This window comes from Coffea arabica, chromosome 6c, assembly GCF_036785885.1.
Source record: "Coffea arabica cultivar ET-39 chromosome 6c, Coffea Arabica ET-39 HiFi, whole genome shotgun sequence".
In the NCBI taxonomy this organism is placed as follows: Eukaryota; Viridiplantae; Streptophyta; class Magnoliopsida; order Gentianales; family Rubiaceae; genus Coffea; species Coffea arabica.
This window is the reverse complement of record NC_092320.1, coordinates 24,312,973-24,339,169: the sequence shown is the minus strand read 5'-3', so window position 1 is coordinate 24,339,169 and position 26,197 is coordinate 24,312,973. Positions and strand designations below refer to the sequence as shown.

General features: G+C 38.6%; 2 protein-coding genes across 3 annotated transcripts; both read left to right on the top strand.

Annotated features, from left to right (window-relative positions):
- The first annotated feature begins 8,920 nt into the window (after positions 1 to 8,920).
- Positions 8,921 to 9,460, top strand: LOC113693183 (uncharacterized). Its single transcript, XM_027211756.1, has one exon. It carries the CDS (start codon positions 8,921 to 8,923, stop codon positions 9,458 to 9,460), a length of 540 nt encoding a protein of 179 aa, XP_027067557.1.
- Positions 9,461 to 10,935: 1,475 nt separating this feature from the next.
- Positions 10,936 to 23,011, top strand: LOC113692862 (protein kinase and PP2C-like domain-containing protein). 2 transcript variants are annotated; one of them, XM_027211459.2, is made up of 13 exons: positions 10,936 to 11,283; positions 11,391 to 11,508; positions 11,665 to 11,831; positions 13,552 to 13,619; positions 13,835 to 14,058; positions 15,908 to 15,959; positions 16,997 to 17,150; positions 17,406 to 17,531; positions 18,623 to 18,692; positions 18,782 to 19,001; positions 19,113 to 19,217; positions 20,151 to 20,246; positions 22,630 to 23,011. In XM_027211459.2, the coding sequence occupies exons 1-13, from the start codon at positions 11,169 to 11,171 to the stop codon at positions 22,822 to 22,824; spliced, it is 1,710 nt and encodes a 569-aa protein (XP_027067260.1). In that variant the 5' UTR covers positions 10,936 to 11,168; the 3' UTR covers positions 22,825 to 23,011. The 2 variants fall into 2 exon arrangements, with proteins under 2 accessions (XP_027067260.1, XP_027067259.1); XM_027211458.2 differs by having other exon boundaries at positions 16,997 to 17,531.
- Positions 23,012 to 26,197: the final 3,186 nt, after the last annotated feature.

Genomic DNA, 26,197 nt, shown 5'->3' with positions numbered 1-26,197 from the left:
GACCCGTTACAATCTCTATAATTCCATTAGGATGCACTGACTCGTTGGCGGAGGTAACCTTACCCTTTTTCGATGATTGCTGAGGGATTTTAACGGTGAGTTTAAAGGGAGTTGAAGAGACACTATTTGACCGAGTCGACCACCAGGCATCATAGTCTTTTGTGATCAATGGATGCTTTCTGTGCATGGGTATAGTCATCCGAGATCGCGTCTACGTGCGAACTGAAGAATCCCATAGTTGAATAGCCTCACCCAAAGTATAAGTATGAGTGATCTCTTTCAAGTTGTTGGGAATGTCCTGACAAAAATCGAATTGTCTGCTAAACCTGCAAGGATTATATTTCTCAATGATGAAAGTATTGTCCTTACGTAGAGTTAAATGGCAAGAGCGTTGACTAATGAAGTAGCTCGTAAGTCTTGATGATAAGGACTCATCGTCGATCAACACCTTCTCTTCATTCTCAGTCCAACACAATTTGGGAAGCATCAAAGGATTCACTTCTTTGAAGATTTCCTCAACTTCTGATCGGCCATGAAATATTGCCATTTTCTCACCACTAAATCTTGTCATGCGAGCGTGGTGGCTACTCACTTGATTGTTTTCATAATATACATTGAAATATTGGCCAATCCAAGCATAGACGTAATGGATAGGAAAGGTTACCCCGCATTCTCCAAGGTTAGGGGCGTGGACGATCTCCCTCAATCCATGATATATGCTCGCAAGAATGGGAATTGCAAAACAAAATCTTTTCCCTATGGCCATTAAGCATGCAACCTTGAAGACACTTGGACGAATACAATCGACCTTTTTGCTTAGCAAAAGGAACTTGCAAATCCAACGCGCTATGAATGCCGCAATATAGGTTTCCTTTCTTAGAGACTCTGGGATACCCAGGGTGTCAAAAGGGACATTGGAGTCATTCGTATCGGCAAGGTCGTAAGGCTCCACGCTTCCAAAAGGGTTGTAAGTCATTTTTGGTTTAGATGTGGTCTTCCTTCTGTTCGCTCTACTCGGAGGAGCCATATACCTAGCCTCTCCTTTGAATCAGAAACGAATCCAGTCCTTCATCCATACCCCATAGTCATTCGTCCAAAAATGGTAGTAAGCGGAAAAGAGGTGCCTGCAACTCTCAGGGAGAAGTGGCTTCCCTTCTTTGTCACGAGTGAGGAGCTCCTGCACGGAAGAAACAACTTCATCGAAGAATGAGCCATCGATCGAAAGGCCACCAAGTCGATAAAGGTCCCAAAGTGTGATGGACAACTCCCCAAAGGGCGTATGGAGTGTGTTCGTCGAGGGGCACCAATATTTGAAGAAGGCTCGCAAGATATTTTCACAGCGGTCGTAGGAGTATCTCGACGCGTAGACAGCTTTAAATATGCCAGTGCGTGTGAGTATGTCTTTATATCTTCCAAGCATGTCCTCAACCCACTCCCAATAATGAGAGGTGAAGCACGCCTCACTGAAGAAGGATGAAGGAATTTTTCATGTAGTTTTGTCAATATTGAATCCCACGAACGGAAGCGTAAATTTGGCTATTTCCGGATCTCCATTATGAAGAGACGAGTTTAACACGACCACTTCTTCTTCCCTCGACGTAGTGGAGAAAGTCGACGGTGCCACCACTTCCTTAGTCCACTTGCTAGTCCAATTTTCAAGATGAAAGCATCCTTCAAGAGGTATAAAAGATTCGGTGAGCGCCCCAATTGCTGGTTTATAAACATGTGGTGACAAGCTCTTTGATTGAGGTCCACCCCGTTCGTCCGTCAATGAAATATATGGTAATAGCGTGGCGTAGTCCTTAATTTGCATGATTGCTGAAACCTTAGGTGACGAAGTAAAATCCTTACAAAACTTTGGTAATTGAATTACCTAATTGGTTGCTTTCTTCAAATCCCTGAAATTGTTTCAAGCGTCTTTTCAAGCACGAGATGGGGTGTCTACAAAAGAGCAAGTTAGTAAAGTTGAGATATTGATATGGATTGGGGCAAAAAAAGGAAAAAAATTAAGATTAGAGTTCTAGCAAAAAGAAGGAAATTTTTTTTTCTCAAATATCATATTTGGTATCATCCTAATAGATGAGCAAAAAAAAAATGGTACGAAAATTGAGATTAAATTTTCAGCCCCAAGGAATAGCTCAAAAATAATATTTTGAGCTAATCTTCATTCTCAAATAATATTTAAAGGGCATACATGATCTCGAATAATATTTAAAAAGGCACCACAATTAATATTTCGAACCAATCTCCATTCGGTCAATTTCAGCCTTCCAGCCAAGACCCAAGCGTCATTCTCAAATAATGTTTTGAGAATTTATTTGGTAAGGCCGTGAGGCTCCAAGCATCACAATTGACTAAAGCTTCTTGGGATAATTAAATATTGCAAGTAAAAAAAAATAACGAAGCTGCAAGATGACTAGAAGACTATGTTATCCTACGGGTTCAGAATGCAACATGCGTAAGGTGCAAATTTCAAGTACCAAGGATGAATTAAAATAAACGTGTAGAGTCTATTGCCGAAAGTTCCTTTTAATGACTAGGTGCTGAAAAAAAGGGGGGTCTTGGGTACCTAAATGTTAAATATTCACGAGTGGCAGCCATAATGTAATCACTTCCCGCAGTAAGAAGCTTCATTCGAAACCAGTAAAAAGAGATACATGCGATGCTTGGTACCTTGCACGAAAACAGGGAAAAAAAAAAGGAAAGAGCATACAAAGTGTAGTGTATGTAGCTCCAAGTCAACAATGGTGACTAGTTGTTGCGGGAAGACAACAAATTGGGGCGAATTAGTAGATAACGAGTAGCGGCAACAGTGAAGAAAGAAAGCAGCGGCAACCTTTGTTGAGTAAACTACAAAGTACCGGCGACAAGCAATAACCGAAGCTTCACAATTTTGGCCTTAGTCTTGCGTATTTTATAGCAGGGGTCTCACTGAAGACTGACAGGAATTCAAGTCCAAACACAAGTAGAGTTATGGCCTGTTCATGGGTTTTCTTCAATCCTAACTTCTCTATTAATAAGAGTTTGTCGCGGGCAGGTCAGATAATTCTTTTAGTTCGCACAGGAAGATTTGGCTGCGGGAATTACACTGGCTTATTAGAACTCCAATAAATAGAATTCAAGTCCAACATGAAGTCCTCTGGGTCAACTACAGTATGAGATGGACACTTGCATGGAAAATCGAGTACTGATATAGCTCATATTTTTGAGGGATGAAGGAATACAAATTCCTTTTATAATTGAAAGTTTGCACCTTATCGGAGATAAGAATCCTGGTCAAGCCTTGAGCTGTCATGCGTGTATCCTCAGGTGCAAAGGAGAACTTGGCAGGTTAATATAAAGATATCATCTGGTCTTGGAAATTTAAAGTGTTGGCCCCACCAGATGATGCATGCATTTAATACTATGGCCGTGGGACTTAAAATGCCTTACATGACAATCTTATATTGGTTCAAAAGCCATGGCATGCAAAGCTTTAAGTAAATCCATCAGTGGGCTTTATTCCAACAATAGACACGAGACTTTGGCATGAATTAATCCGGCCTCGGGATTAATATGTGGTATTTCACATTGGAAATTAATTGGAAATTGAGATCATTAAGGGATACATTGGTGGTTTTTGACGTGGAGTTTGGGGCCACTAAGTCATTAAACTTTATTTGAAGATCACTAAACCACTAAAGCTCCAAGTTCAGTCTATTTATGGACTCATTTGAAAATTAATTCCGACCGTGCTCTCAAAAAAAATGTCGAAACTCGTTCACTCAAATCCCACTTCAATTTTCAGCATTCGCAAACAAGTTTCGATGGGGCATTTGTAGACAATGGAATTTTAATTAATTCTTAAAATACCATTGGTCAATAAATTATTTTTGTGGCTTATTTCTATCTAGTCGGGTATTGCCGTATGTCATGTACACTTGGAAAAATTGGTTATTAAATGGCCAATTATATTTTGCCACGTGTCAAGGAGAGGTGTTCCAAATTCAAATTGCAGGGATATCTCCACCAACCAAATCATATCATATCACATGCCTATTGGATAAATATCTAAGTACTTATTTTTTAATACTTAGAGTTGTTTAATCCAGGTATATTTCTTATATACTGCGATAGGTTGTCCAATCAAATGGCGCCACGTCACGTGTTCCTACAAGATTGGCCAATCAAGGAATTAGTTATTAGTATTATCTCTTTATTAATAAATACAAAATAAAGAGATAATATTTAACTGGTACAGTGCTAATATGACTGCACGTCTTGCAAGACAAGTAAAGTAGTACACAGGTCTTCAACCTCTACCTCTTGCTACAACTATAAATAGAGGTCTGTCAACCAAAACATGGACACAGAAATCCAGAGGTATCTCATACGCTCAAACATTGAAGCTCCAAGCCACGAGAGGTCCAAGTCTTCAAACTCTTCAAGTCTCCCATATATCAAGACTTGAGTTTCAAATATCTTCCAAACCCTTCAAGTCTTCCATATCAAGATTTGAAGGAACCGGTGGTGGATCCAAGAACAAGCTGCGAAGCCCTTGGATTGGTGTTTGAGGAGGAGAATCGAGGGAAACTCTCCACAAGTTCGAGAAAACCCTAGAGATTGTACTCACATATTTTCTTAAATTTATATATCACACATTTGTCGTGTATTTTTCTTGTCTTTTACAGATTTGAAACTTTATCGCGTACAGTAGCAATAGGAAGTTAGTTATCAGTCGTTGGCTTTATATAGGAGCTTTTTGTATGGTTAAGGGCAGAGAATATTCAGAATTCAATGTATTGATTTGAGAGATTTTCCTCTCATTCTTTACTTTCCTTTTCTCTAGTTTTCCTGCATTTCTATTCATCTTCTTCACTGTAACCACTAATTCTATATCTGAGCTTATTTCTTAATACAATCTTATTCACAATTCACTCAAGTTAGCTTTACTTCTGTTATTATTCCATTGCTTCAACATTAAGCTGCTAGAGTTAGTTGCCCTCTGGTTCGATACCATTACAGTGGTAACAGAGCCACCTACGAGCCATTGGGATGACTAAATCACAGGAAGACATCAGGAAGGACCTTACTGACTTGGGGAGTGTTATGAGAACCTTCGCCAAAAAGAGTGATGGACTGGAACAGGCAGTGAGGGCCATAGAACATCGACAAGAAGGTACTGATAAAGCTATTAAGAGTCTGGACCAAAAGTATGAAGGGATGATGAATATGATAGCTCAGATCATGGCCAAATTGAATAACAAGGGAAAGGAGGTAGAAGGGGGTAGTTCTGGGAATGATCCAAGGATGGACACAACCACAAATAAGGCTGAGAGGATGGGGGGAAAATGGGGAGCCAAGTTACCAAAGATGGATTTCCCTTCATTTGATGGAGATAACCCCAGAGAATGGGTCAGGAGGGCAAACAAGTATTTCCAAATCCACGGAGTAGAAAAGGGGATGAAATCAGACATATCTCAGCTCTATTTCAAGGAGAAGGCAGATATCTGGTTCCATGGGATGTACCATGAGAGGGGAATGGTTCCATGGAAGGAGCTTGCAGTAGCAGTGTGCAAGAGGCTTGGAGAAGGAGATCCAGAAGAGGCCATAGAAGTGTTTAACAAGCTGATGCAGACTGGAAGTGTAGCTGAGTACCTGGAGAGGTTTGAGCAGCCGAAATCCATGATAATGATATTCCTTCCTGGACAACTTGATTCTTATTATAAATCATGTTTTCTCAGTGGCTTAAAGGAGGAAATAGTGAGTATGGTTAGGATGACAAAACCCCTTACCTTAGCAGACACCATTGAAGCTGCTAAACTGCAGGAGAAGAACCTGGAAGCCATTAGAAAAACACAGGGGACGTTGATGCAAAAATACTCTTCCTCATCCACTACCCCACCTGTTAACATACAGAACTTTGCCCCACATACTAAAATGAAGTGGCCTAACTTCTAACATAAGAGGCCGGAACCCATTCCCAATAAAAATATTAGAACAGGAGCTCATACAACAGATCATTTCAAAAGGATCACTCCATCTCAACTTAGCTATAGGAGGGAAAAAGGGTTGTGTTTTAAGTGTGATGAACCATATACCTTGGGACATGTTTGCAAACAAGCTCACATGAATTACATACTGGTGGATCAGTCTGTGGGTATAGGGGGGACTCAAGAGGAACAAGGGAACGATGCAGAAGAATTCTGTGACTGTCCTGAGGGAGAGTTGAGTAATGAAAACATAGAAGTGTCTATCCATGCATTGGCAGGGGGAACTGAACATAAGACTCTTAAACTGAAGGGTAGACTAGCAGGGAGATAGATCATAATACTGGTAGATAGTGGCAGTACTCATTGTTTTGTTGATGAAAAGTTGGTGGAGAACTTACAACTACATGCCATTGGGACACCCTTGATTGTCAAGGTTGCCAATGGAGAAAAATTGGAATCTAGACAGTTGCATGGGACTTTGCAGTGGGAAGTACAGGGGTATAAATTCCAACATCAGTTCAATACATTAAAACTGGGGAGCTGTCACATGGTTTTGGGAGTTGATTGGCTAGCTAGGTATAGCCCTATTGAGTTTGATTTCAGACAACTCTCCATGAGGTTTCTGCAAGGAAGGCAACCAGTGGAATTGAAGGGGGAAGTCAGTGAGCTAAAACCTAGGGCCATCAAGGGAAGTAAATTAGCCAAATGGAAGAGAAAACAAGCATATGGGATAACTGCCCAGCTATATGTAGTAGAGGAGGAAGGTGAGGACCCTGAAGTGATACCAGCAGAAATGAAAGATTTACTAGGCAGATTTGAAGGAGTATTTGCTGAGCCACAAGGCATGCCTCCAATTAGGAGCCATGACCACAGTATTCCATTGAAGGAAGGAGCTGCCCCATTCCAGATCAGGCCATACAGATGCCCCTACGTACAAAAATCAGAGATAGAGAGGTTGGTGAAGGAGATACTACAGATGGGAATTATACAACCTAGCAATAGCCCTTTTGCATCTCCAGTGCAGCTAGTTAAGAAGAAGGATGGTAGCTGGAGGTTTTGTGTGGACTATAGACAGCTTAATGAGCTTACACCAAAGGACAAATTCCCTATGCCACTGATAAATGAACTGCACGGCTCCAGATATTTCACCGAAATCGACTTGAGGGCTAGTTACGATCAAACCAGAGTTAAGATAGAGGATAGACACAAGACAGCCTTCGGGACTCACCAAGGACTATATGAGTTCAAGGTCATGCCCTTTGGCCTGACCAATGCTCCAGCAACATTCCAGAGCCTCATGAATCACATTTTCAGGGATCAGTTGAGGAAATATGTCTTGGTTTTCTTTGATGACATATTGATCTACAGCCTTTCCTTGGAAGTACACATCCAGCAGGTAGCAGAAGTGCTGAACATACTGAAGGAGCAACAGTTGTATGCCAAAAGAAGTAAATGTTCCTTTGCACAGACAAAGGTGGAGTACCTTGGCCATATTATCTCAAAAAAAGGAGTAATGGCAGATCCTAAGAAGGTGGAGAGTATGATGAACTAGCCCAAGCCAGTCTCTATTAAAGAACTTAAAGGGTTCCTTGGCTTAACAGGGTATTACAGGAAGTTTGTGAAGGGGTATGGAACGATTGCAAAACCTCTCACCATATTACTGAAGAAGGAGGGATTTCACTGGAGTGCAGAAGCAGATGAGGCTTCTCAAAAACTCAAGTTTGCAATGTGCAGCACCCCTGTGCTGGCCTTACCTGATTTCACTAAGCCTTTTGAAGTGGAGACTGATGCTTGCTATGGAGGTATTCGAGCAGTGTTAATGCAGAACAGGAGGCCAATAGCATTCTTAAGCCAGAGTTTGGGACCCAAAAATTTGGGAATGTCCATTTATGAGAAGGAATTTCTAGCCTTGGTAACTGCTGTCAGAAATGGAGGCACTACTTGGAGAGGAATCACTTCATCATTAAGACTGATCATCAGAGTCTTAAGTACCTCCTGGACTAGAGAGTCACCACAACACTTCAGCAGAAATAGCTCACCAAGCTATTAGGACTGAGCTATGAAATCCAATACAGGAAGGGGAAAGAGAATGTGGCTGCCGATGCTCTATCCAGAAGAGCAAGCAGGGAGGAAGGAGACTGTACTGAATTGACTTGTGTTGTTCCAGAATGGATGAAGAAAGTCATAGAGAGTTATCAAGGGGATAAGAGGTGCAGAATCTGATCAGGCAGCTGTTACTCACGCCTGGTAGTCCACCAGACTACTCTTTATCAGGATGGAGTGCTCAGGTACAAAGGCAGGATGGTAGTTGGCACAGCAGGAGAAGTAAGAAGGAAAGATTATTGCTACACTACATGAGTCCCAGCTAGGAGAACACTCGGGAGTACAAGCCAACTATCTCAGGGCCAGGCATGTATAGGGACATCAGGAGTACTGTGCTGCAATGTGATACATGTAGGAAGTGCAAGGATGAGCACACAACCTATCCAGGACTCCTATAGCCACTCCCTATTCCCCAATACTCTTGGAGCCATGTCACCATGGACTTCATTGAGGGGCTACCCACATCTGAGAAGAAGGACACAATTATGGTAGTAGTAGACAGATTCACCAAGTCAACTCACTTTATCAGCTTATCACACCCCTTTAATGCACCAACAGTGGCTAGGTTATTCCTAGATCAAGTCTGTAAACTACATGGATTGCCTCTCAGCATGCTTTCTGATAGAGACAAGGTATTCACTAGCCAATTGTGGACTGAGATGTTCACTCTGCTATGGTCTAAATTGGACCTAACCACTGCATACCACCCTCAAACAGATGACCAATCTGAGACCGTGAATCAAGTGCTAGAGATGTACCTGAGGTGTATGACTCACCTAGAGCCTAAGAGCTGGCTCTCTCTCGCGGAATGGTAGTGTAACACCACCTACCACACTGCCATTCGAATGAGTCCATTTGAAGCTCTATATGGAATACCCTCTCCCCAACTGGCACTAGGACCTTACACTCATCCCAAGGTGGCCACTGTAGAAGACCATTTGAAGGACAGGCAGAAACTGGATGAGCTACTTAAAAGGAATCTACAAGAGGCTCAAGACAGAATGAAACTATATGCTGACCAAAAGAGGAGTGCGAGAACCTTCAGTGTAGGAGACTGGGTGTACTTGAAGTTGCAGCCTCACAGACAGACTACTGTGGAGCTGAGGGGGAACACCAAGCTGTCTGCCAAATATTTTGGACCTTATCAAGTGATACAAAAGATAAGGAAGATAGCATACAGGCTTAAGCTGCCCAAAGGATCCAAAATACATCCTGTCTTCCATGTGTACTTGTTAAAGAAGAATGTGGGAAACAATACAACTCCTGTACTCCAGCTGCCAAATGTGGACGAAAAGGGACATCTTAGAGTTGAACCAGTGGCTATACTAGATCGAAGAATTGTCAGGAAGAAGAATGCTGCAGCTGTGCAATGGCTCATTCACTAGTGGGATACTACACCAGCTGAAGCTACGTGGGAAGATGCTGAACGAATTGAAAGGGAATTCCCTGAGTTTGAATCTTGAGGACAAGATTGTATAAGGAGGGGCAATTGTCATGAAGCAGAACTTAAGCTACAGGAAATGTGAAGGCATGGTTCTAGAAGAGAAGACGTGGAATGAAGTGAAGAGGAGCTACGGAAGGCGTGGAAGTGAAGTCACGCTTTCACTGGGAAAACAACTCAAAGAATGTGATTGCAACGGTGTAACAAATTTTGACATTAGCAGGACACGTGGACCAATAGGATTGTAGCAATAGGAAGTTAGTTATCAATCGTTGGCTTTATATAGGAGCTTTTTGTATGGTTAAGGGCAGAGAATATTCAGAATTTAGTGTATTGATTTGAGAGATTTTCCTCTCATTCTTTACTTTCCTTTTCTCTAGTTTTCCTGCATTTCTGTTCATCTCTTCACTGTAACCACCAATTCTATGTCTGAGCTTATTTCTTAATACAATTTTATTCACAATTCATTCAAGTCAGCTTTACTTCTGTTATTATTTCATTGTTTCAACCTTAAGCTACTAGAGTTAGTTGCCCTCTAGATCGATACCATACAGTCCACTTTACAGATTTCACATAATTAATGTTTGTGCTAAAATTTTTCTTAAACTCGCAAGCAAACAAGTTAATTATGAAATATCGTGGACATAAGTGACCTTCCAAATGATTACACTAATTAACAAACTGCTGCAGATGAAACGTTTGTATACTTGCATAAACTATACAATGATTAACATTCTGTATCAATGAATCTATACAATATAATACTAGTCATTGCTTCCGTGCAATGCACGGGTGAATGATACCTATGTAAGTTCTTTGGGTTGGTTTGGTTTTAGCGCTTTAATTCGATGTATCCTTGAGTTGTTGTATATTTTATGTTTTATTTTGGTGAAATTCATATCAGAAATTAAATGATCAAAATTATTTTACATGGTGTTAAACTCGCTATTTAATTTAAAAAATATTATGAAATGTTTGTTGTTTTGAACATTTAAAACATTTATCATTCATTAAAATTGAGATTTGTTGTAGTAGATAATTACTCCTCCCATTTTCTTTTGCTAGATTGGTGGAAGGGGCAGGATGGCGAGGGAAACAGAGAGAAATGAGAGGAAAGGGTGGGAAAAAATAAAAATGGCGAAAGGGAAGATAGCGGGAATCGAGGAGGGAAGAAAGCAACAAGTGGGAGTTGGTGGAGGAAGAAGTAGGTGGTGTGGAGGAGGGAGTGGTAGAAGCTTAGGTTGAGGGCTTTTTGAAAAAATATTTCAAAAATACTTAAAACATACAAATTTAAAGTAAAAAAATACTTTAAAATTACGTGTCGAGACTAAAAAGTATTAGCATTAATTTGCACAAATTACATACTTTGGACTAAATACAGTTGGCCGAAATATCAAAAGACTGGAAAGCAGTTTGGTTCAAAATTTTGACCCAAAAAAATTGTTTAATTGCATTTCCAATTAGACGTAGAAACGAAACCTCCTTTTGTCATAACTAACTTGCCATCCAAATTTTTTTTGTCATTAAACTAACTTGCTTCCAACCTTTTTCTTTTTTGCTCAAACTAATTAGCTTGCGAGTAAAATATTCCTTCACAGCAACTCAATACACAATAAAACAACACATTCTACGCGGAGGAGACTAAGGCAGAAATGGGACTGGAAATTGTGGAACCAAACACATGCATTCGGGGTTGTTGTCATAGCCAAACAATCCCTCTTCATCTCCCGCCTTCTTCTTACTCCCTCTCATCCCCAATTGCTCGAGGTAGTAGATTGAATCCACCAATTTCCCAATTGTTTTTTTTTTCTGTGAAAATATGAACTTGACGAGATTGATGCGGTTGCTTGCTTTGTGTTGAATTTGATTTGCAGGGGCGGAGAGTGTGGTGTATGATGCTATTCTTGATGGTAAAAAATTGGCAGTGAAAAAGCCCATTTTGTCCACCTCTGAAGACATTGATAAGTTCCATAAGCAATTGCAATTACTCTGGTCAAATTTCTCTTTACTAACCCTTTTACCCATTAGATATGATTGTGCAATTTTTATTTGTTTTTGTGAAGATTGAACTTTGTTGCTGATTCTTTTCATTTTTACTTTTCTGTTCCTTTTGTTGCTGGGGGGCTTTTGATGTTTTGACTAATAAAGCAAGTTGGATCATCCGGGGATAGCTAAGCTAGTAGCAGCGCATGCTCGGCCGCCAAATTATATGTTCTTCTTCGAGTTTTATGAGTGTGGAAATCTTGCGGAGAAATTACATGTGGATGAATGGGTACCAAACTTCGATCAAGTGATTCACATTGCGTTGGATTTAGGTATATTCTGTTCGTGTGAATTTTGGTAGCATTTTGTTGGTCTATGTTTTTGTTTGTTCGATCTCACGTGCATAGACAGGAAGTTTGGGATTGAGTTGGAATGATGATAAGTGTGATGAACTTTTTACGGTAAAATGTGAGCTTTGATTATCCATTTAGGGTACTTGGGAATTAAGAACTGACGAGCATTAGCATAGGCCTTCGGGTAGAGAATTTAACTGAGTCAAGATTGAAGAAATTCTTGTACTTGCTTATTCACTTCTGCATTTTACTGTTAAAAATTTTCATGCGGAGGACTCATAGAATGATACTGAGTAAAAAGATTTGTGTGGTGTGCTAAGAATCCAACTTTGCGATGGACAGAATGACCGATCCTCCTCCTTATTTGAAGTTCATTTGACATTTGGATCTTTTGAAGTCTGTTTTCTACCATGCTCAGCACATTTGTGCCCTTGAATTTTGGTCAACAGCATTTGGCCATCAAATATGATAATAAGTTAAAGTAGTAGAACAATATGAAACTGGCTCATATGAGGGAAAAAAGCAAAATTTGGAGGCCAGTTGTTCAGTCATACATTTGGTTTTTGCTTGTTACTAATTGATGTTGGTGAACTGATCACTTTTTGAATCTAAAGATTTTTATAGAAACAAAAATTACGCTTTTGATGCTGTGAAAAATGAGCTATGCCAGACAGAGCTGAATATTTCATCAAAACATAAGCAAACCGAGCTGGAGCACCATTTCAAGATAGCTTGGGATCTCAAGTTGGTTATTTGTACTCTGCTTAGCTGACTAACACTCCATTGATCTGTTTGATTGACCATAAACTCTAAATTGTAACAGAGAGTGCCAGAAATACAGTATTGAAGTCTGCAAATTAATCATTCCACTTCTGCAGAAAGTTTGTGAGTTATGTGACAGTTCACACTACTTCACAGAGACCATTAATTGATTAAAAGTATATTTGGAGTCAGTTGTCTGGCACAGATACTGTATAGCATTTAATGTGCCAAACTTTGTTGTAGCTGTTGTATGTTGCCTTATTTGACCTACAGGCACCCATATATGACTTTTTAGATAGAACTTTGTGCTGTATTGAAGGACTTAAGTTTTATAATATCAAGCATTCATGTGCATCCTTCGTGTTTTAGATTTGGTTTGAATTACCTGCATTCCTGACCCTTTACAATAGTTCGAGTATCTGCATGAATTTTTGTCCTAGGATTTGTTCATTTACAGGTCAAACATTTTTTCCCTTTGATCTGTAAAACAGCTGTAAGCTCCATTATGCATCTCTTGCTTTGTCTAGAAGCATGATAGCTTCTTTCCTTTCTTCTTCTTGTGTAGATGCTGCGTTCTTTCTATAGGTATCTAATTTTGAAGGCTGGAAAAGAAACAAGAACTACTTTGAGGAAATAGATATTTTTTCTTAAGATCATATGACATCTTATCAATGTAGGAAATGATGTGTTAGAAGAATATTTTATAAATACAGGACTTGAGATGATGCTTTTCTGTTGATATGCTAACATCTTAAAGATGGACGAACTTTAAAGTACTTGTTCAACATAGCAAGATATTAGAACAATTTGGAAAGCTCAAATTCCCAGTTTTTATGCAAATCCTGTCATAAAGTTCCTATTGAATCAACAGAATTTGAGAACTGCATCCATGATAAGCATGGTGGTTTATTACAGTGCTTCTTGTTTCTGTTTACAGCAAAATCTCTGAAGTATCTACATAGTCTTGGGATTGTACATAGAGATGTGAAACCATCAAATATTCTTGTAAGGTTTTTGCCAACTTTCTAATTTTCCTGCACAAGTGCTATGTGTCTGGAATATGTATTTTTGGTTATTCCCTCAAAAACATAGTTATACTTGATTGGTCCAACTGGAAGTTGCAAATTACTTTGTACAAGAAAATTACTTTGTTTTATTGGCTGTTAAGGTTTGCAGTGTTGTATTAATATATTTGGATAACAGACATTTGGGTCATGCAGCTTGACAGGAACCTCCGTCCACATTTGGCAGACTTTGGTTTGGCAGAATACTTGAGAGATCTTAAGCAAGTTTCAATTGGTAATTGGAAACCATCAGGTAAACCAACCGGAGGTTTCCACAAAAGGAATATGGTTGGCACCCTCATATACATGGCACCTGAAATACTGACGAAAGATTTACAGACAGAAAAATCTGATGTCTACAGTTTTGGTGTATCGTTGAAGTAAGTACTGATAAAAGCTAATCTTCATGTATTATGGATGAACCTGTTAACAAATTTAACTAAAATGCATGTGTACTAGAATTAATTTTGCAAACTAAACATTCCTGACAAGTTATCCTTTTGGTTCCGGAGATTGAATGTTTTTTTGATGTCACGGTGTTTTCATGGCATAGTTTTTCTCTAGGTCTTTTGGTAGCTACAAATGCATTTCAGCATTACATTGCATATATTTTGGTATCTCCTCATCATTTGACACGGCAACTATATATATCCAAATTTCATTTTCAATTTAAGGCAGTTGTGTTGAACTATCATGGAAGTTGTATCATTACAGGAAAAATGAGAAATACCTCTACCAGACCATCCAATCTGCTGTCTATTTAAAAGATCAATTATAATTCCTAGGCATAAATCGACTTCTCCTAGACATTTCCTCTCCATTAGTTTGGTAAACAGCCAGAAACAGGTAAATGTGCAGAAGCTTCTAAAGATTGAGAACTGGAAAATCTACAGCAGTTCTTGTCTTGAACTTTCATGGAAGTTACACAATCACAGGAAAGACAAGAATTGCCTCTAGCATGTTATCCAATGTGGTGTGCATTTACTGAATCTAGCGATAAACCTGTTCTTTTTAGACATTACATCTCCGTTACTTCAGTGAAAATCCAAAGACAGGCCAAGGTGCAGAGCCCCTGTAGGTTGTGAATTAACAATCTGCTCTGCTCAGGTTCTTGTTCGGGGGGGATATAGTGCTATTTGGAATAAGGAATTAAACGTCATATGAAACTGATCTTATGCAGTTAAGTGAAATGGAAAAAGGGTAGTAAGATTCTTTTGGAGGATGTGCAGAATGCTAATGCTTTAACCCAATGTCTGTGCATTTAGTGGCTATAATAAACTGTGCCTGCATTTATTTATTTACTTCTTTTGGTGTGAACTTTTACTATTCAATAGTAACTTGTACCTTGGGGTGAGTACAACAATAGGAAACAAAAAAATGGGGTCATTGAATGGACGAATCAAGGTTAACAAGGCCGTGTTTATTGTTGGAATGCCTTCATTCTGTTTTGTTTTGCCTATTTCTAAAACCTGTTATCTTGGTAGGGACATTGATAGAATGGAACGGAACAAAATATGGGTTCATTGAGTGAGAGAATTTTGATGTTTACAACCTTATGGGATTTTTTGAATACCTGAGCAGTGTTTTATTTTTGACAAATATATCCTGGTTTGGCTGGTTCTTTGTACAAATTGAGAGTAAACAGTACCAAATGATGCTTTCTGATGGTAAGAGACACCTACAAACCATCTATGATATTTTAAATAGGTCATAGTCAAGAAAGCATGAAACCTGAAACTCTTAGTTCCTGTGTTTCATTCTTATTTTAGATAAATAATAACTAACTTTTTTTTAATTTCGCTGAAATGTTAAGGTGATGTTCAATAAATTCCTCGACCTAGATTGTCACTTATTCTGTTTAACAAGAATTGCTGAACAATCCATGAAGAGCATGTTAGCTTCTGAAAAATGTTCAGTGTCGTCTAAGCAAAATGCATCTTCAATTTCTTTTGTTGTATGTACTTAACAAAACTTGGCTGAAGTTAATTTTTTAGTTATTATCATCTTGCTCACACAAGTGCGACTGCTAGTTTGGTATTAGAAAAAGACTTAACTAATGATATGTGCATTTATTATCATCTGTACTTCCTATTAGCTGTGTTCTATTTTGTGTTGGTGCCTGATCCTGAAATTTATACTTTCACTCTTCTTTTATCAACAACAATTTTTTGTCATCATTTTTTCTGATTATTCCATGTGTTTGATTTCTTGGAATTTTGTCTACTGCAGCGAGCTTCTTAGTGGGGTTGTCCCATATACTGATCTTCGTGCAGAAGCCCAGGTTAACTTTCTCAGTGTTTCCTATTTGATACTTCTTACCATTACGATGATAGCAATAAGTATTTATTTCTTGTGGCTCACGTTCGTTTCGTCTACAAGCTGTATTGCTTATTCTTTTCTTCTTTTAACCCAGAAACTGAGACTTGAGATTCATTGAAGTGGGAGTTTTGTTACCTAATGGGAATTGATATGTCTCGAACACAAGCTGATCGATTAGTTTTATAATCCATTAGCATAATGATAATTATGTGAAAGTTTTTTTTTTATTTTATCTACGTGAATGGTATTTGTACTAAAATGGCTGATAAGTGGAATACTTTTATGAGAACTCCTAGCAATTGACTTTCTCATTATGCTTTTCACCTTGCTGTAAATTTTTTAGAGTATATAACGGTTGAAGAAGATGAACGAGTTTAGAATGTGTTGTTTTGTGTGAAACTGGATTTTGATTTTCGCTAAGGTTCTCTTCCTGGCCATCTTCATGATAAGTCAGGCGTGTTTAAGGCTAAAGAACTGGCTGGTTTTAAAGGGTTGCAAGCTATGGTTTTGGTGAAACTATGCTGTTTAGAAGGTTAAAGAATGAAGCCTGTATCTCAGATAATGATATTCAATGTTCTTAGTTTTTGAATCAGCTGATGAGATTTCGTTTCGAGATGTATCACAGGGTGGGTGCGATGTTGAGAGAGGATTTGTCCCACCCCTCCCCCTGTCCTTGGACTTTATGGCTTTAAGTGTACCTATCAAAGCCTTATGTAGTTTAGCAGTTTATTTGCAATTTAAGCAGCATGTCTCTTAACCATATGGTCCTCCAATGTCCTGTTGTCTGTCAAACTTCTGCTTAAAGAGTTCTTTTCAATGTCGTGGTGATACTTTTAACCCTTCTCTCCTTCAAAGAAAAGAAGGAAAGAGCAAGGAATTTATTTATTTGTCTTTCAAGTGCTTTTCTGTTCTATGCAAAATTAAGTAGCTCTATATTGCAAACTTTATAAGTCTACTTGTTCTGTTAACTAAGTGATCTTTGGCAACTTTGCTTTATAGGCCCACACTGTGCTAGAAATGAACTATACTGAGCAACAACTTACAGCAGCTGTTGTATCTGAAGGATTGCGACCTGTACTTGCTAGTAGTAAATTGGGTGCATCAGCAAGTGTGTTGTCTTTAATTGAGAGATGCTGGGATGCAGATCCTGAAAGTAGGCCTTCTTTTGATGATATAGTTGTGGAACTGGATGCAATTCTTGAAAACAGCAATAATACAGAGGAAATGGCCGTAATTCAACCTTCTGTAACCCCAGAGCATTCAAATGTTACAAATTCTAGAAGTTTTCATGAGAGCATAAACTGGTTCACGCAAGGAAAATATTCTTCAAAAGAAGCATCTATTATGCCAGAGTCCTTTTTCAGAGTCTCGGTTGATTCATCTGCTGATTCTTTTGCTTATTCTCCAGTAGTATCTTGGGGTTCCTTTGCAACGTGTGGAAGAAGGGAAACTATGGAGGATAGGCACTTTCTTATGCCTCATTTGTGTGATGAAAAGGATATTCATGCCTTTGGAATTTTTGACGGCCATCGTGGTATGTACCTACTTTCTAATTCTGATGACATGCCTTTGATACCCTTCTAGAAACCATAGGCTTTACTGATTTCTGTTTTTGGATGGGAACTGGAAGATGGATTAAGTTGCTTCAGTACCATGCTTACTTTCATTCTTCTCTTTGTTTGAATGGTTAGTAGTATCTGGTTTGAGTGTTTGCCAAAGTTTATTCATGTTATGGGACTGAAGATTAACTTTCTTGTTGGGGAAGAAAGATTAGAGTAAATAAAACAAAAAAGAAAAAAAAGTAGAGGACAGCTATTTCCGTCATTTTATATGCCTAAGAACTTTCTGTTGCTCTCCTGTCTTTATCTGTTTTTCGTATCTATTTTGCAATATTTTCTTTCATGCTCTTAATTAATGGCTATCAAGCTCTAGAATGAACCTGAAAACTCTGAATTGCTCTCTTCCCTTCATCTGTTGTTCCTAGCTAGTTTGCAATCGTTTCTTTTCTGCTAGTTAAAAGGCCATTATGCTGAAGAAGTGATCTGTTAGTTATCACAGTTCTTAAGTCAGATACTTAGTGGACATCATTGAATAAAATCTGTTAGCTAATTTGTCCTTTTATTCATTAGGAGGAATGCGAAGAGGTTTGAAAGATGTGCTCCATAAAATTACTTTCTAGAAACCAATCTTGTGTTGCTTATGTAGAAAACGTATTTAACTATGCATCCTCAAAGACAAACTTTAAATTTCTTGTATCTACTTGGAGCCTTTTTTGTTTTTCTCTAGAAGACTTACCTTTCATGGTAAAGAGTAGATGGGGAAAGATGTATTCAGAGGGTTGGTAGCTCTCCACCTGTAAATAAATTCCAACAACTAGATGCAACAGAAGTGCAATTTCTACATACAGTTTTTGTGCATTCACAGACTAGTTAGCCTATCTCTTAGTCAGAAAAGTGGAAGGTAGTTTTGCTTTGATCCCATATCCGTTTACCCATCATGAGTTGATATTGGAGATTGTTCTCGCAAGTGTTAAGGTGTTTGTGGCAATAATATTTAAAAGTTCTTGTAATATTTTGAGGGACTATAAGCTCAAGAATACTAGCTAATCAACTGAAGCACATGCAGGTGCAGCAGCTGCAGAGTTTTCAGCTGGAGCACTACCTGGATTTCTGCAAACTTTAGCTTCCATGAGCAGGTTTTTCTTGCCCTATTTGACTGTATATTTTATGTATATCCTGATTGTTACCAGAAAAAATCTGTCTTATTTTCTGTTTTGTTGATAAGCCCATCTGATGCCCTTTACGAAGCATTCGTCAAGACAGACTCTGCATTCAGGGAAGAACTAGATTCTCGTCGCAAATCCAAGGGAGTTATTAAGAAAGACTGGCATCCTGGTTGTACTGCAGTCACTGCTCTTATTGTAAAAAACAGGCTTTTTGTTGCTAATGCTGGTGACTGCAGAACCATGTTGTGCCGCTCTGGTCATCCATATTCTTTAAGCAGGGTGAGTTGGGACTTGACTTTCTAATAAGTGAGAGACCTTGTATCCTTGTCTTGGTGGTGTCTTGTTGCACAAAGTTTCAGGTTTACCAATTAAGTGACGTTAATATAGTAGGATCATGTTGCAAGTTGCTCTGAAGAGAGAGAACGTGTCATTAGTGCTGGTGGCCAAGTCAAATGGCAAATTGATACATGGAGGGTTGGTCAAGCTGCTCTCCAGGTTTCTCCAATCTTTTGCTTTTTAACACTGTTTTTTTGTATCTTTTTGGCTTATTAATAATAGTGAGTGTTGGTCTCTCCAATGTACTTTTTCCTATTTTTTTTCCCATCCATATTGCAATATACAAGTGACACTTTCACAACAAAAAGGAGAAAATAATGATATTGCTGTAGCACCCAAAGTTGACTATGTAGGTAGGAAATTTGGTAGGGCACAAAATACCAATTAAGAAACAATCAGGGGCTGCAAGCAAAAAGAGGCAAAGAGCTGCAGCAAAAAATGGTGCTAGAATAAGACAAGGAGGAGTCTTGGAAATTGTCTTAGAAACCTTTAGGCATCACAGATCTGAGGCAATAATTGCATCAGGAATCTCAAGAAAGTTTCCAAAATCCTAAGGACATTTTGTAAATGGTCGTATCAGTGAACTTAGTCTTGTTCCTTTTCGATTTCCTTCAATCCATATAAATATCACAATTTTAGTTTGTTTTCCAGTTGGAACAAGAATCATAAATTTGAATTAACTTGAATTTTATAGGACTTTTTGTTGAAAGGAAAATTCTTATTAGAGGTAGTTATCATTTGAGTTTTTGATGAATTAAGTGACTATATGGTGATGTTGATGCAGTTCTTTATCCTTATGGGTTCTCTTATGTTTTCACCATTTGAAAAGCATAACAATATACATACCCTTATGTGGTGAGGATAAGGTAAACATCTCCTTTCAATGCATCCCAAAAATGCTTCACCATTGAACAAATCGAACAATTTTCATGCAATTTCTATCTTGCAAAACAACTCCATTTTCAGACGTCTAAAGAAGAAAAGCAGTTGATGTTTACAAATATCAAGAAAGGCAATTTTGTGATTAACTTTTGCATATTGAAAGAATTATGTGGTTTTTCAACTGACTGATCAAACGTTTTCCCTCAACAGGTTACACGGTCTATTGGAGATGATGATCTGAAGCCTGCTGTAACAGCTGAACCTGAGATAACTGAAACCATACTCTCTGCAGCAGATGAATACATTGTAAGAAATTGAGTTTTGGTAACTTGATGACCTTTAGAATTTGGATTCAGCAGAGGATTAACGATATTAATGCTTCCTAATTTCTAATTTTGGCATTTCTTGATGAGTCATTACTGTTATTTCTTCAAAATTCAAGGCCAAATTTTGCAAACTGTGACTATTTGAATCTTTCTCTGTTTTGTTGTTTGGAATTGTTTCTAATGGAGATGCAGTTAGCATAGTTATAGTACTGCTATATTGCAGCTGTAAATAACTTCAAGAACTTCATGGTAAACGGTTCTGCATGTTCTGTGGTGGAAATCTCCCTTCTGCTCCTTTTTACCAAAAAGGAGAAAAGGAAAGGAAGGAAAGCTTTATAGCAATCATCTCAATTCAGGTGTCTTTGTACCTTGAAGTGGCATAGATTTGCTTTTACTTAGTATTGAAGTCCATTTAGTTTTACCCAAGTGTTAGCACTTAATCCAGAATAACAAAGTATTTTTTATTAGACAAAATTAGATTGACGTCGGAGTAAAACTGCTGTTAGAAATTGACACCTTGGTGTTTTCACTTTAAAAAAATAAAAATACAAACTACTACTGTTGATTAGCCAAGAATTTTCGAAGAGGAGGAGACCTCTTAAATTATATAGAGTATCTGCAATAATAGGTAAAATGGAGGCTGTGTAGCCTGCCTATGGAAGATTTTTTTCATTTGATAAATTCAAACGAAATCCTATGCTCAACAATCTCCACTTGCATGGAGAAATCCCAATTTATCTTGGTTTAATAGATTTTCAGCTAGCTACAAGACACTGAATATCAGTTCTTGTTCTATTAGCCATTAGAGGAGCAGCTAAAGTAGTTATCTCCTGATTGTGACAATTTATTCACGGTATTTAGTGGCAGCTGTAGCAAGTTTGAGAACCTTACACAGACAGGAGTTCTGAGGAAAAAGCTGAAGGAGCCAACCAAACTCAGTATGCCATTACTGAGCTGTTCTGATCATAGGATAGTGATAAGTTTCTTGCAGGTAGCTGTGTTATTACTGTTAAATAGAGAGGATTAATGGGTTTCTCAGCCTGATTAAAATGAGAAACTGTACTAGCAAGTTGATACCCCATTGTTCCAGCTTGTCCAGTCCAGGTAAACTTTTATAAGCCAGCCACAACTTGGAGACAAACCAAGGAACAATTGTAAAAAATCATGCCAGATATAGCTAAAGACCATTGCAAAGAATCCTGAATTTGTGGATTGGGAGTAAAGGTGGCCGGTAATTTTTACCAATTATCTGAATATAAACTAAGAAACAAGTGTAGAAATTATGCCAGGTTTAGCTAAAGACCATTTCAAAGAATCCTGAAATTGAAGTTTAAGAGTAAATGAGACCAATAGTAATTTTAATCAATTATCTGACTTCATGAGTTACCCTCCTCCCTTCAGGACACTACCAATTAATTTCTTGAATAATAGAAGAAAGCATTGCTTGTGTTTTTGCCAGTGAAGTATCCAGCCATCTTCTTAGAAAATATTGTAGAATTGAGCCTCACAAGTGCCAACTATGAAATTAGAGGTGAGAACATTTCCAACCTAAACTTTAAACTGGAAACTTTTTTTCTTGCTAATGGATTATAGAATCTAAAGATATTCCTCCTCCAGAAAAACAAAATCCTCACATGGTTCAGAGACTTCTATTCCTGGTGCAGATTCTGGTGAAGGCCTGGAACCCCATTCTGATGGTGTCATACTTTAGTCTGCAGAGGATGATTCCTCTGGCCCAGGTCATAAACTAGCTTCTAATCCTCTCGAGTGTGGTTGTGGGCAGCACTAATTTGATGAGTTGCGGCCCTCCTAGTCTCTTATGGGCCCAGCTTTTAGTCCTGGCAAGTACTTTCTCCAAAATGGGCTGGCAATCTCTGATTTTCAAACTAGTCAGTATATAAGCAATGCCCGATTATCTTGCCAGCAATACAGCTTTTGGCAATTCCCACTGGATATTGCACAGAATAACCTCTCTTTCATCTTTAATCCCCAGAGAGCAGCAATTACTCTTCTGAAGGCTTGGTGAAATAGAATTGAGGATTGAATAGAATTCTGGATGGATGAAGAGGATTTAAAGTTCATAATCCTGATATATGCTGTTTAAATAATACGTGTCTTGATGCTAGCTTAATTCTATAGTGTCATTTGAGTTTGTGCCTGAAATTATTAATTCATGTATTTGGCATGTATAAGTTGTATGTCACTAGTCCATACAAGTGAATCATGGAGTATGATTTATTCACGGTAATCACATGTCAATCATTGCGTGTTTTGTTAAGACTTCTTCTTTCTCTATCTCTACCTCTTTTTTTTTTTTTATTATTATTTTTTGTTTGGCTGCAAGTGACTTGTCTGATTGTCAGGTAATGGCCAGTGATGGGCTTTGGGATGTTATGAACGAAGCAGATGTAGTAAGCATAATCAAGGATACTGTTAAAGAACCTGGAATGTGCTCAAAAAGATTGGCTACTGAAGCTGCTGAACGAGGCAGCAAAGATAACATAACAGTCATCATTATTTTCCTCCGCCCAGTCTCCACAGCAGAGAGAGTTTACTAGCTTTTAAAGAGTTCTGCATGGTGCAAATTACAAAAATTTACATGTTTTACCCTGTATTTTACAGCTTCTTGTGTTGTAGCTACCATTATTTATTCTTTGAATTTGCGTTTACAATGCAGCACGAAGGATCATACTCCCAAATCATGTTCTTCCGTGTTATTAAACATACTGATCCTATTTTGTCTGCTGTCATAGTTTTTTACATTCCATGCCTGCTTCTAGGTTGATTGAAGTCTGATGTGTGTTTTTCGGCAATTTTTGAGCTTCTGAAAGGAGACTCGTACAGGTTTAGGACAATTTTTTGTCATCTTTTGTTCTTAGTTCTAGGATTCAAAACCAAAGGTACAAAAGTTTTGAGGCAATTTTGCAGTGTTTCCGGGAAATTGTTCATAAAACCTGATATCTATGTTTGTTTTGGCTAATTATGAGGTTGCACGGAACAGAATCGCACTGCAGTTTGGTTTTCATTCCCTAACAGATGGGCAAAGTGAAAGATTCAATCAATGCTTGGAGCCTTTTCTTAGATGCATGACTAGTGAACTACCATCACAATGAAGTAAATGGCTTGGTATGGCAGAGTGATGGTATAATATATCTGATCACTCTAGCTGGAAACTCTGTGTTTGAAGCACTTTATGGCTATGAGACACCGCCACTTCCAATGGGACCTTGTTATAATATTCTAATCCCTGCTGCAAATGCTGGGCTACATGATAAGAGTGCTGATGCTGTAAACAATCGAGGAACATCTAGACAAAGCTTAGAATAGAATGAAGGTTTTTGCTGGTAAGCATAGAACAGAAAGACAATTGAAATGGGTGATTGGTTGTATTTCAAATTACAGCATATAGACAACAATTCATTGTAACCATTTCAAGTTACAGAAAAGATCAGTACTGTGGCTTATAAACTAAAACTGCTAGCAGGTGCTAGACTGCACCTTGTTTTTCATGTTTCTCTTCTGAAAAAGAAGATAGGACCCGCTCAGCAACTGACTCTCACTCTCCCTGAACTGGACAGCAATAATCACTGCTGGCTGGAACCTGCTGCTGTGTTGAAAGGATGAATGATATTAAGAAATTCTCAACCTGCGATCCAGTACTTGGTCAAATGGTACCAGCTGAGTGAAGAGGAAGCATCTTAGGAGGATATATCTTTCATTCTCAGGCAGATTCCAAGTTCCAGCCTTGGTCAAGACGAATTCTTGTTCAGAGGGGAGAAAGTTGTCAAGCTTTAAAGAATTAGTACTGAATTTCTAGTTGTGTTAATAGTAGTAGCAATTTTATGGGGGTGAGGGGATTTAAGTGTTACGGTGTTGTTTGGGGTGTTAATTCAGTGGTTAACCAATTAGTTTAAGACTGTTATTGCATTAATAATGAGTGAGTTAATCAATTGGGAATTTGTTACTCATTAGAGTATAAATCCAACATGTACGCATCATTTTGGCATCTTGGAAGAAATAACAGAAACTCTTTAACTCTCTCTCTCGTTCCTCTGTTTTTCTTCCTCTTATACTAAACTGTATCTTCATTCCTTCATCAATTGAAGGAATAATTTTCAAGGAAACCATAAATATCCTCACACCTTGCTCTTGCTTTGACCTTGCACAAGTCTGCCTTGGTTAACATTATTTTATTTTTACACCTATCTCAAATTCCTTAACAATCCAGCCATTGTAGCATTGGTCATCTTCGAAATAGATGGACCATACCACTTAAAAAAATTACCACAATTGACAATTGCACATGTTCAACTGGTTATGAGACATTTAAGAATCATAAAAACATTCAAGCTTTTAAAGATCAAAATTACCACATGTAACAACTGAATTCGGGTTGTTGCTGATGAAGATCAAACCAAAATTCCAGACTAGCATGCTCATGGAAACTGTCACTCCACTGCACCAATATCTGTGTAGCAGTCACATGACCGCATTTTACTAATCTTCCATCCAGAATTGCCACTAGTTCCCGTAGCAAATGACCTTGAGCAATCAAATTGGAGGGAATTTGCTGCTCAACCATCTGAGATCCAACCTTCTTTTTTAGCAGAGAAACGTAGAAAGTGGAGTGTTTCTTAGCAATTGTTGGTAACTGAAATTGATAAGCTACAGGTCCAACTCTTTCCAGAAAGGCACAAAGTGATGCGGTGATAGCTTCTGATTCTTGTTTCAGCGAATGCAGCCTATAAGGCTGAAGCTTGACATAAACCAAATCTCCAATGTCTAATTGCCTTATCTGTTATGCATAAATCAGCCTATTGCTGCCTTGGACATACTTCTGTCAACACTATGGTTCAAAGATGAAGCCGAGTCCAAGATGACTCGGCCGATTCATCACCAAAATGGAGGACTGCGGTCCACAACCATTCCAAGTCCCCTCGCAGAGAGAAGAATCATTGAGAAGTCGGCCAAAACTCGATTGACGCGGACCGATTCATCTTCGAGTCCAACAGAAACAGATTCGTCCGAATCAAGTCAGGCCAAACAAAAACCCGACGACAAAAAAGAAAAAAGGAAAAAAAAGTTACAATGGGTCTCCAACTCTTTTCCAAGTAAAGTTTTAGCCCTTCAATAATTAACGATAAAGTTTTGCCTCTCAGTCTAATAAAATAGCATATTCATGATCCTTTTGTTAAACCCAACAATTAAAATTGACGGAAAGCATTATCCCGTGAGATACACGATCAAATATCAAGGGCATTTTAATCTCTAAAAGAGGGAACTTGCAAATCTTGAAAAGGAGAATCTTCTAGCTTTGGCTGACCCGTCAAGATCGCAGACTTGAATTATAAATTTGAGGCTTGAAGCAGCAGAAGGGGTGGAAATTGTTGGCAGCTGGCAAATCACGGTTCATTAAATTTTGGAACGGCAGGACAAAAACGTAGGCAGTTTGCGCTGCACCACAACCTGCCATGTCTGCAATAGCATTACTACAAAAAGCTGCTCAGATTGGAGCAGCAGCAACTAATGTTCACTTCTGAGAGGGTTCGGGATTGTTTCTTCGGCGTCAGCTTCCAGCGGGCAGCAGAAGTTGGGTGGGAAGGCAATTGAGTCTGATAGTGCATCATTGGCAGCAGGCCTAGGACTTGGGCTGCCATGTGATAGTGGGTCTAGCTTGAAGGAACTGATGTTGGGAACTCCATCTGTATTTGGTCCTAAGCATACTACACTTGACCTTCTTGGATTAGGGATGGCAGCTGGTGGAGGCCTATCAGGCGGATTTTCTGTTTTAATGACATCAATTGGTGGCGGCCTTGATGTTGCTGCTGCAGCGGCATCATTTGGTGGCAGCGGCGAGTATTCTGGTAAAGATATGGGAGGGGGATCATGACACAATTAGAACATTTGTTTTCATGAAGTCAAGGCTTTCAT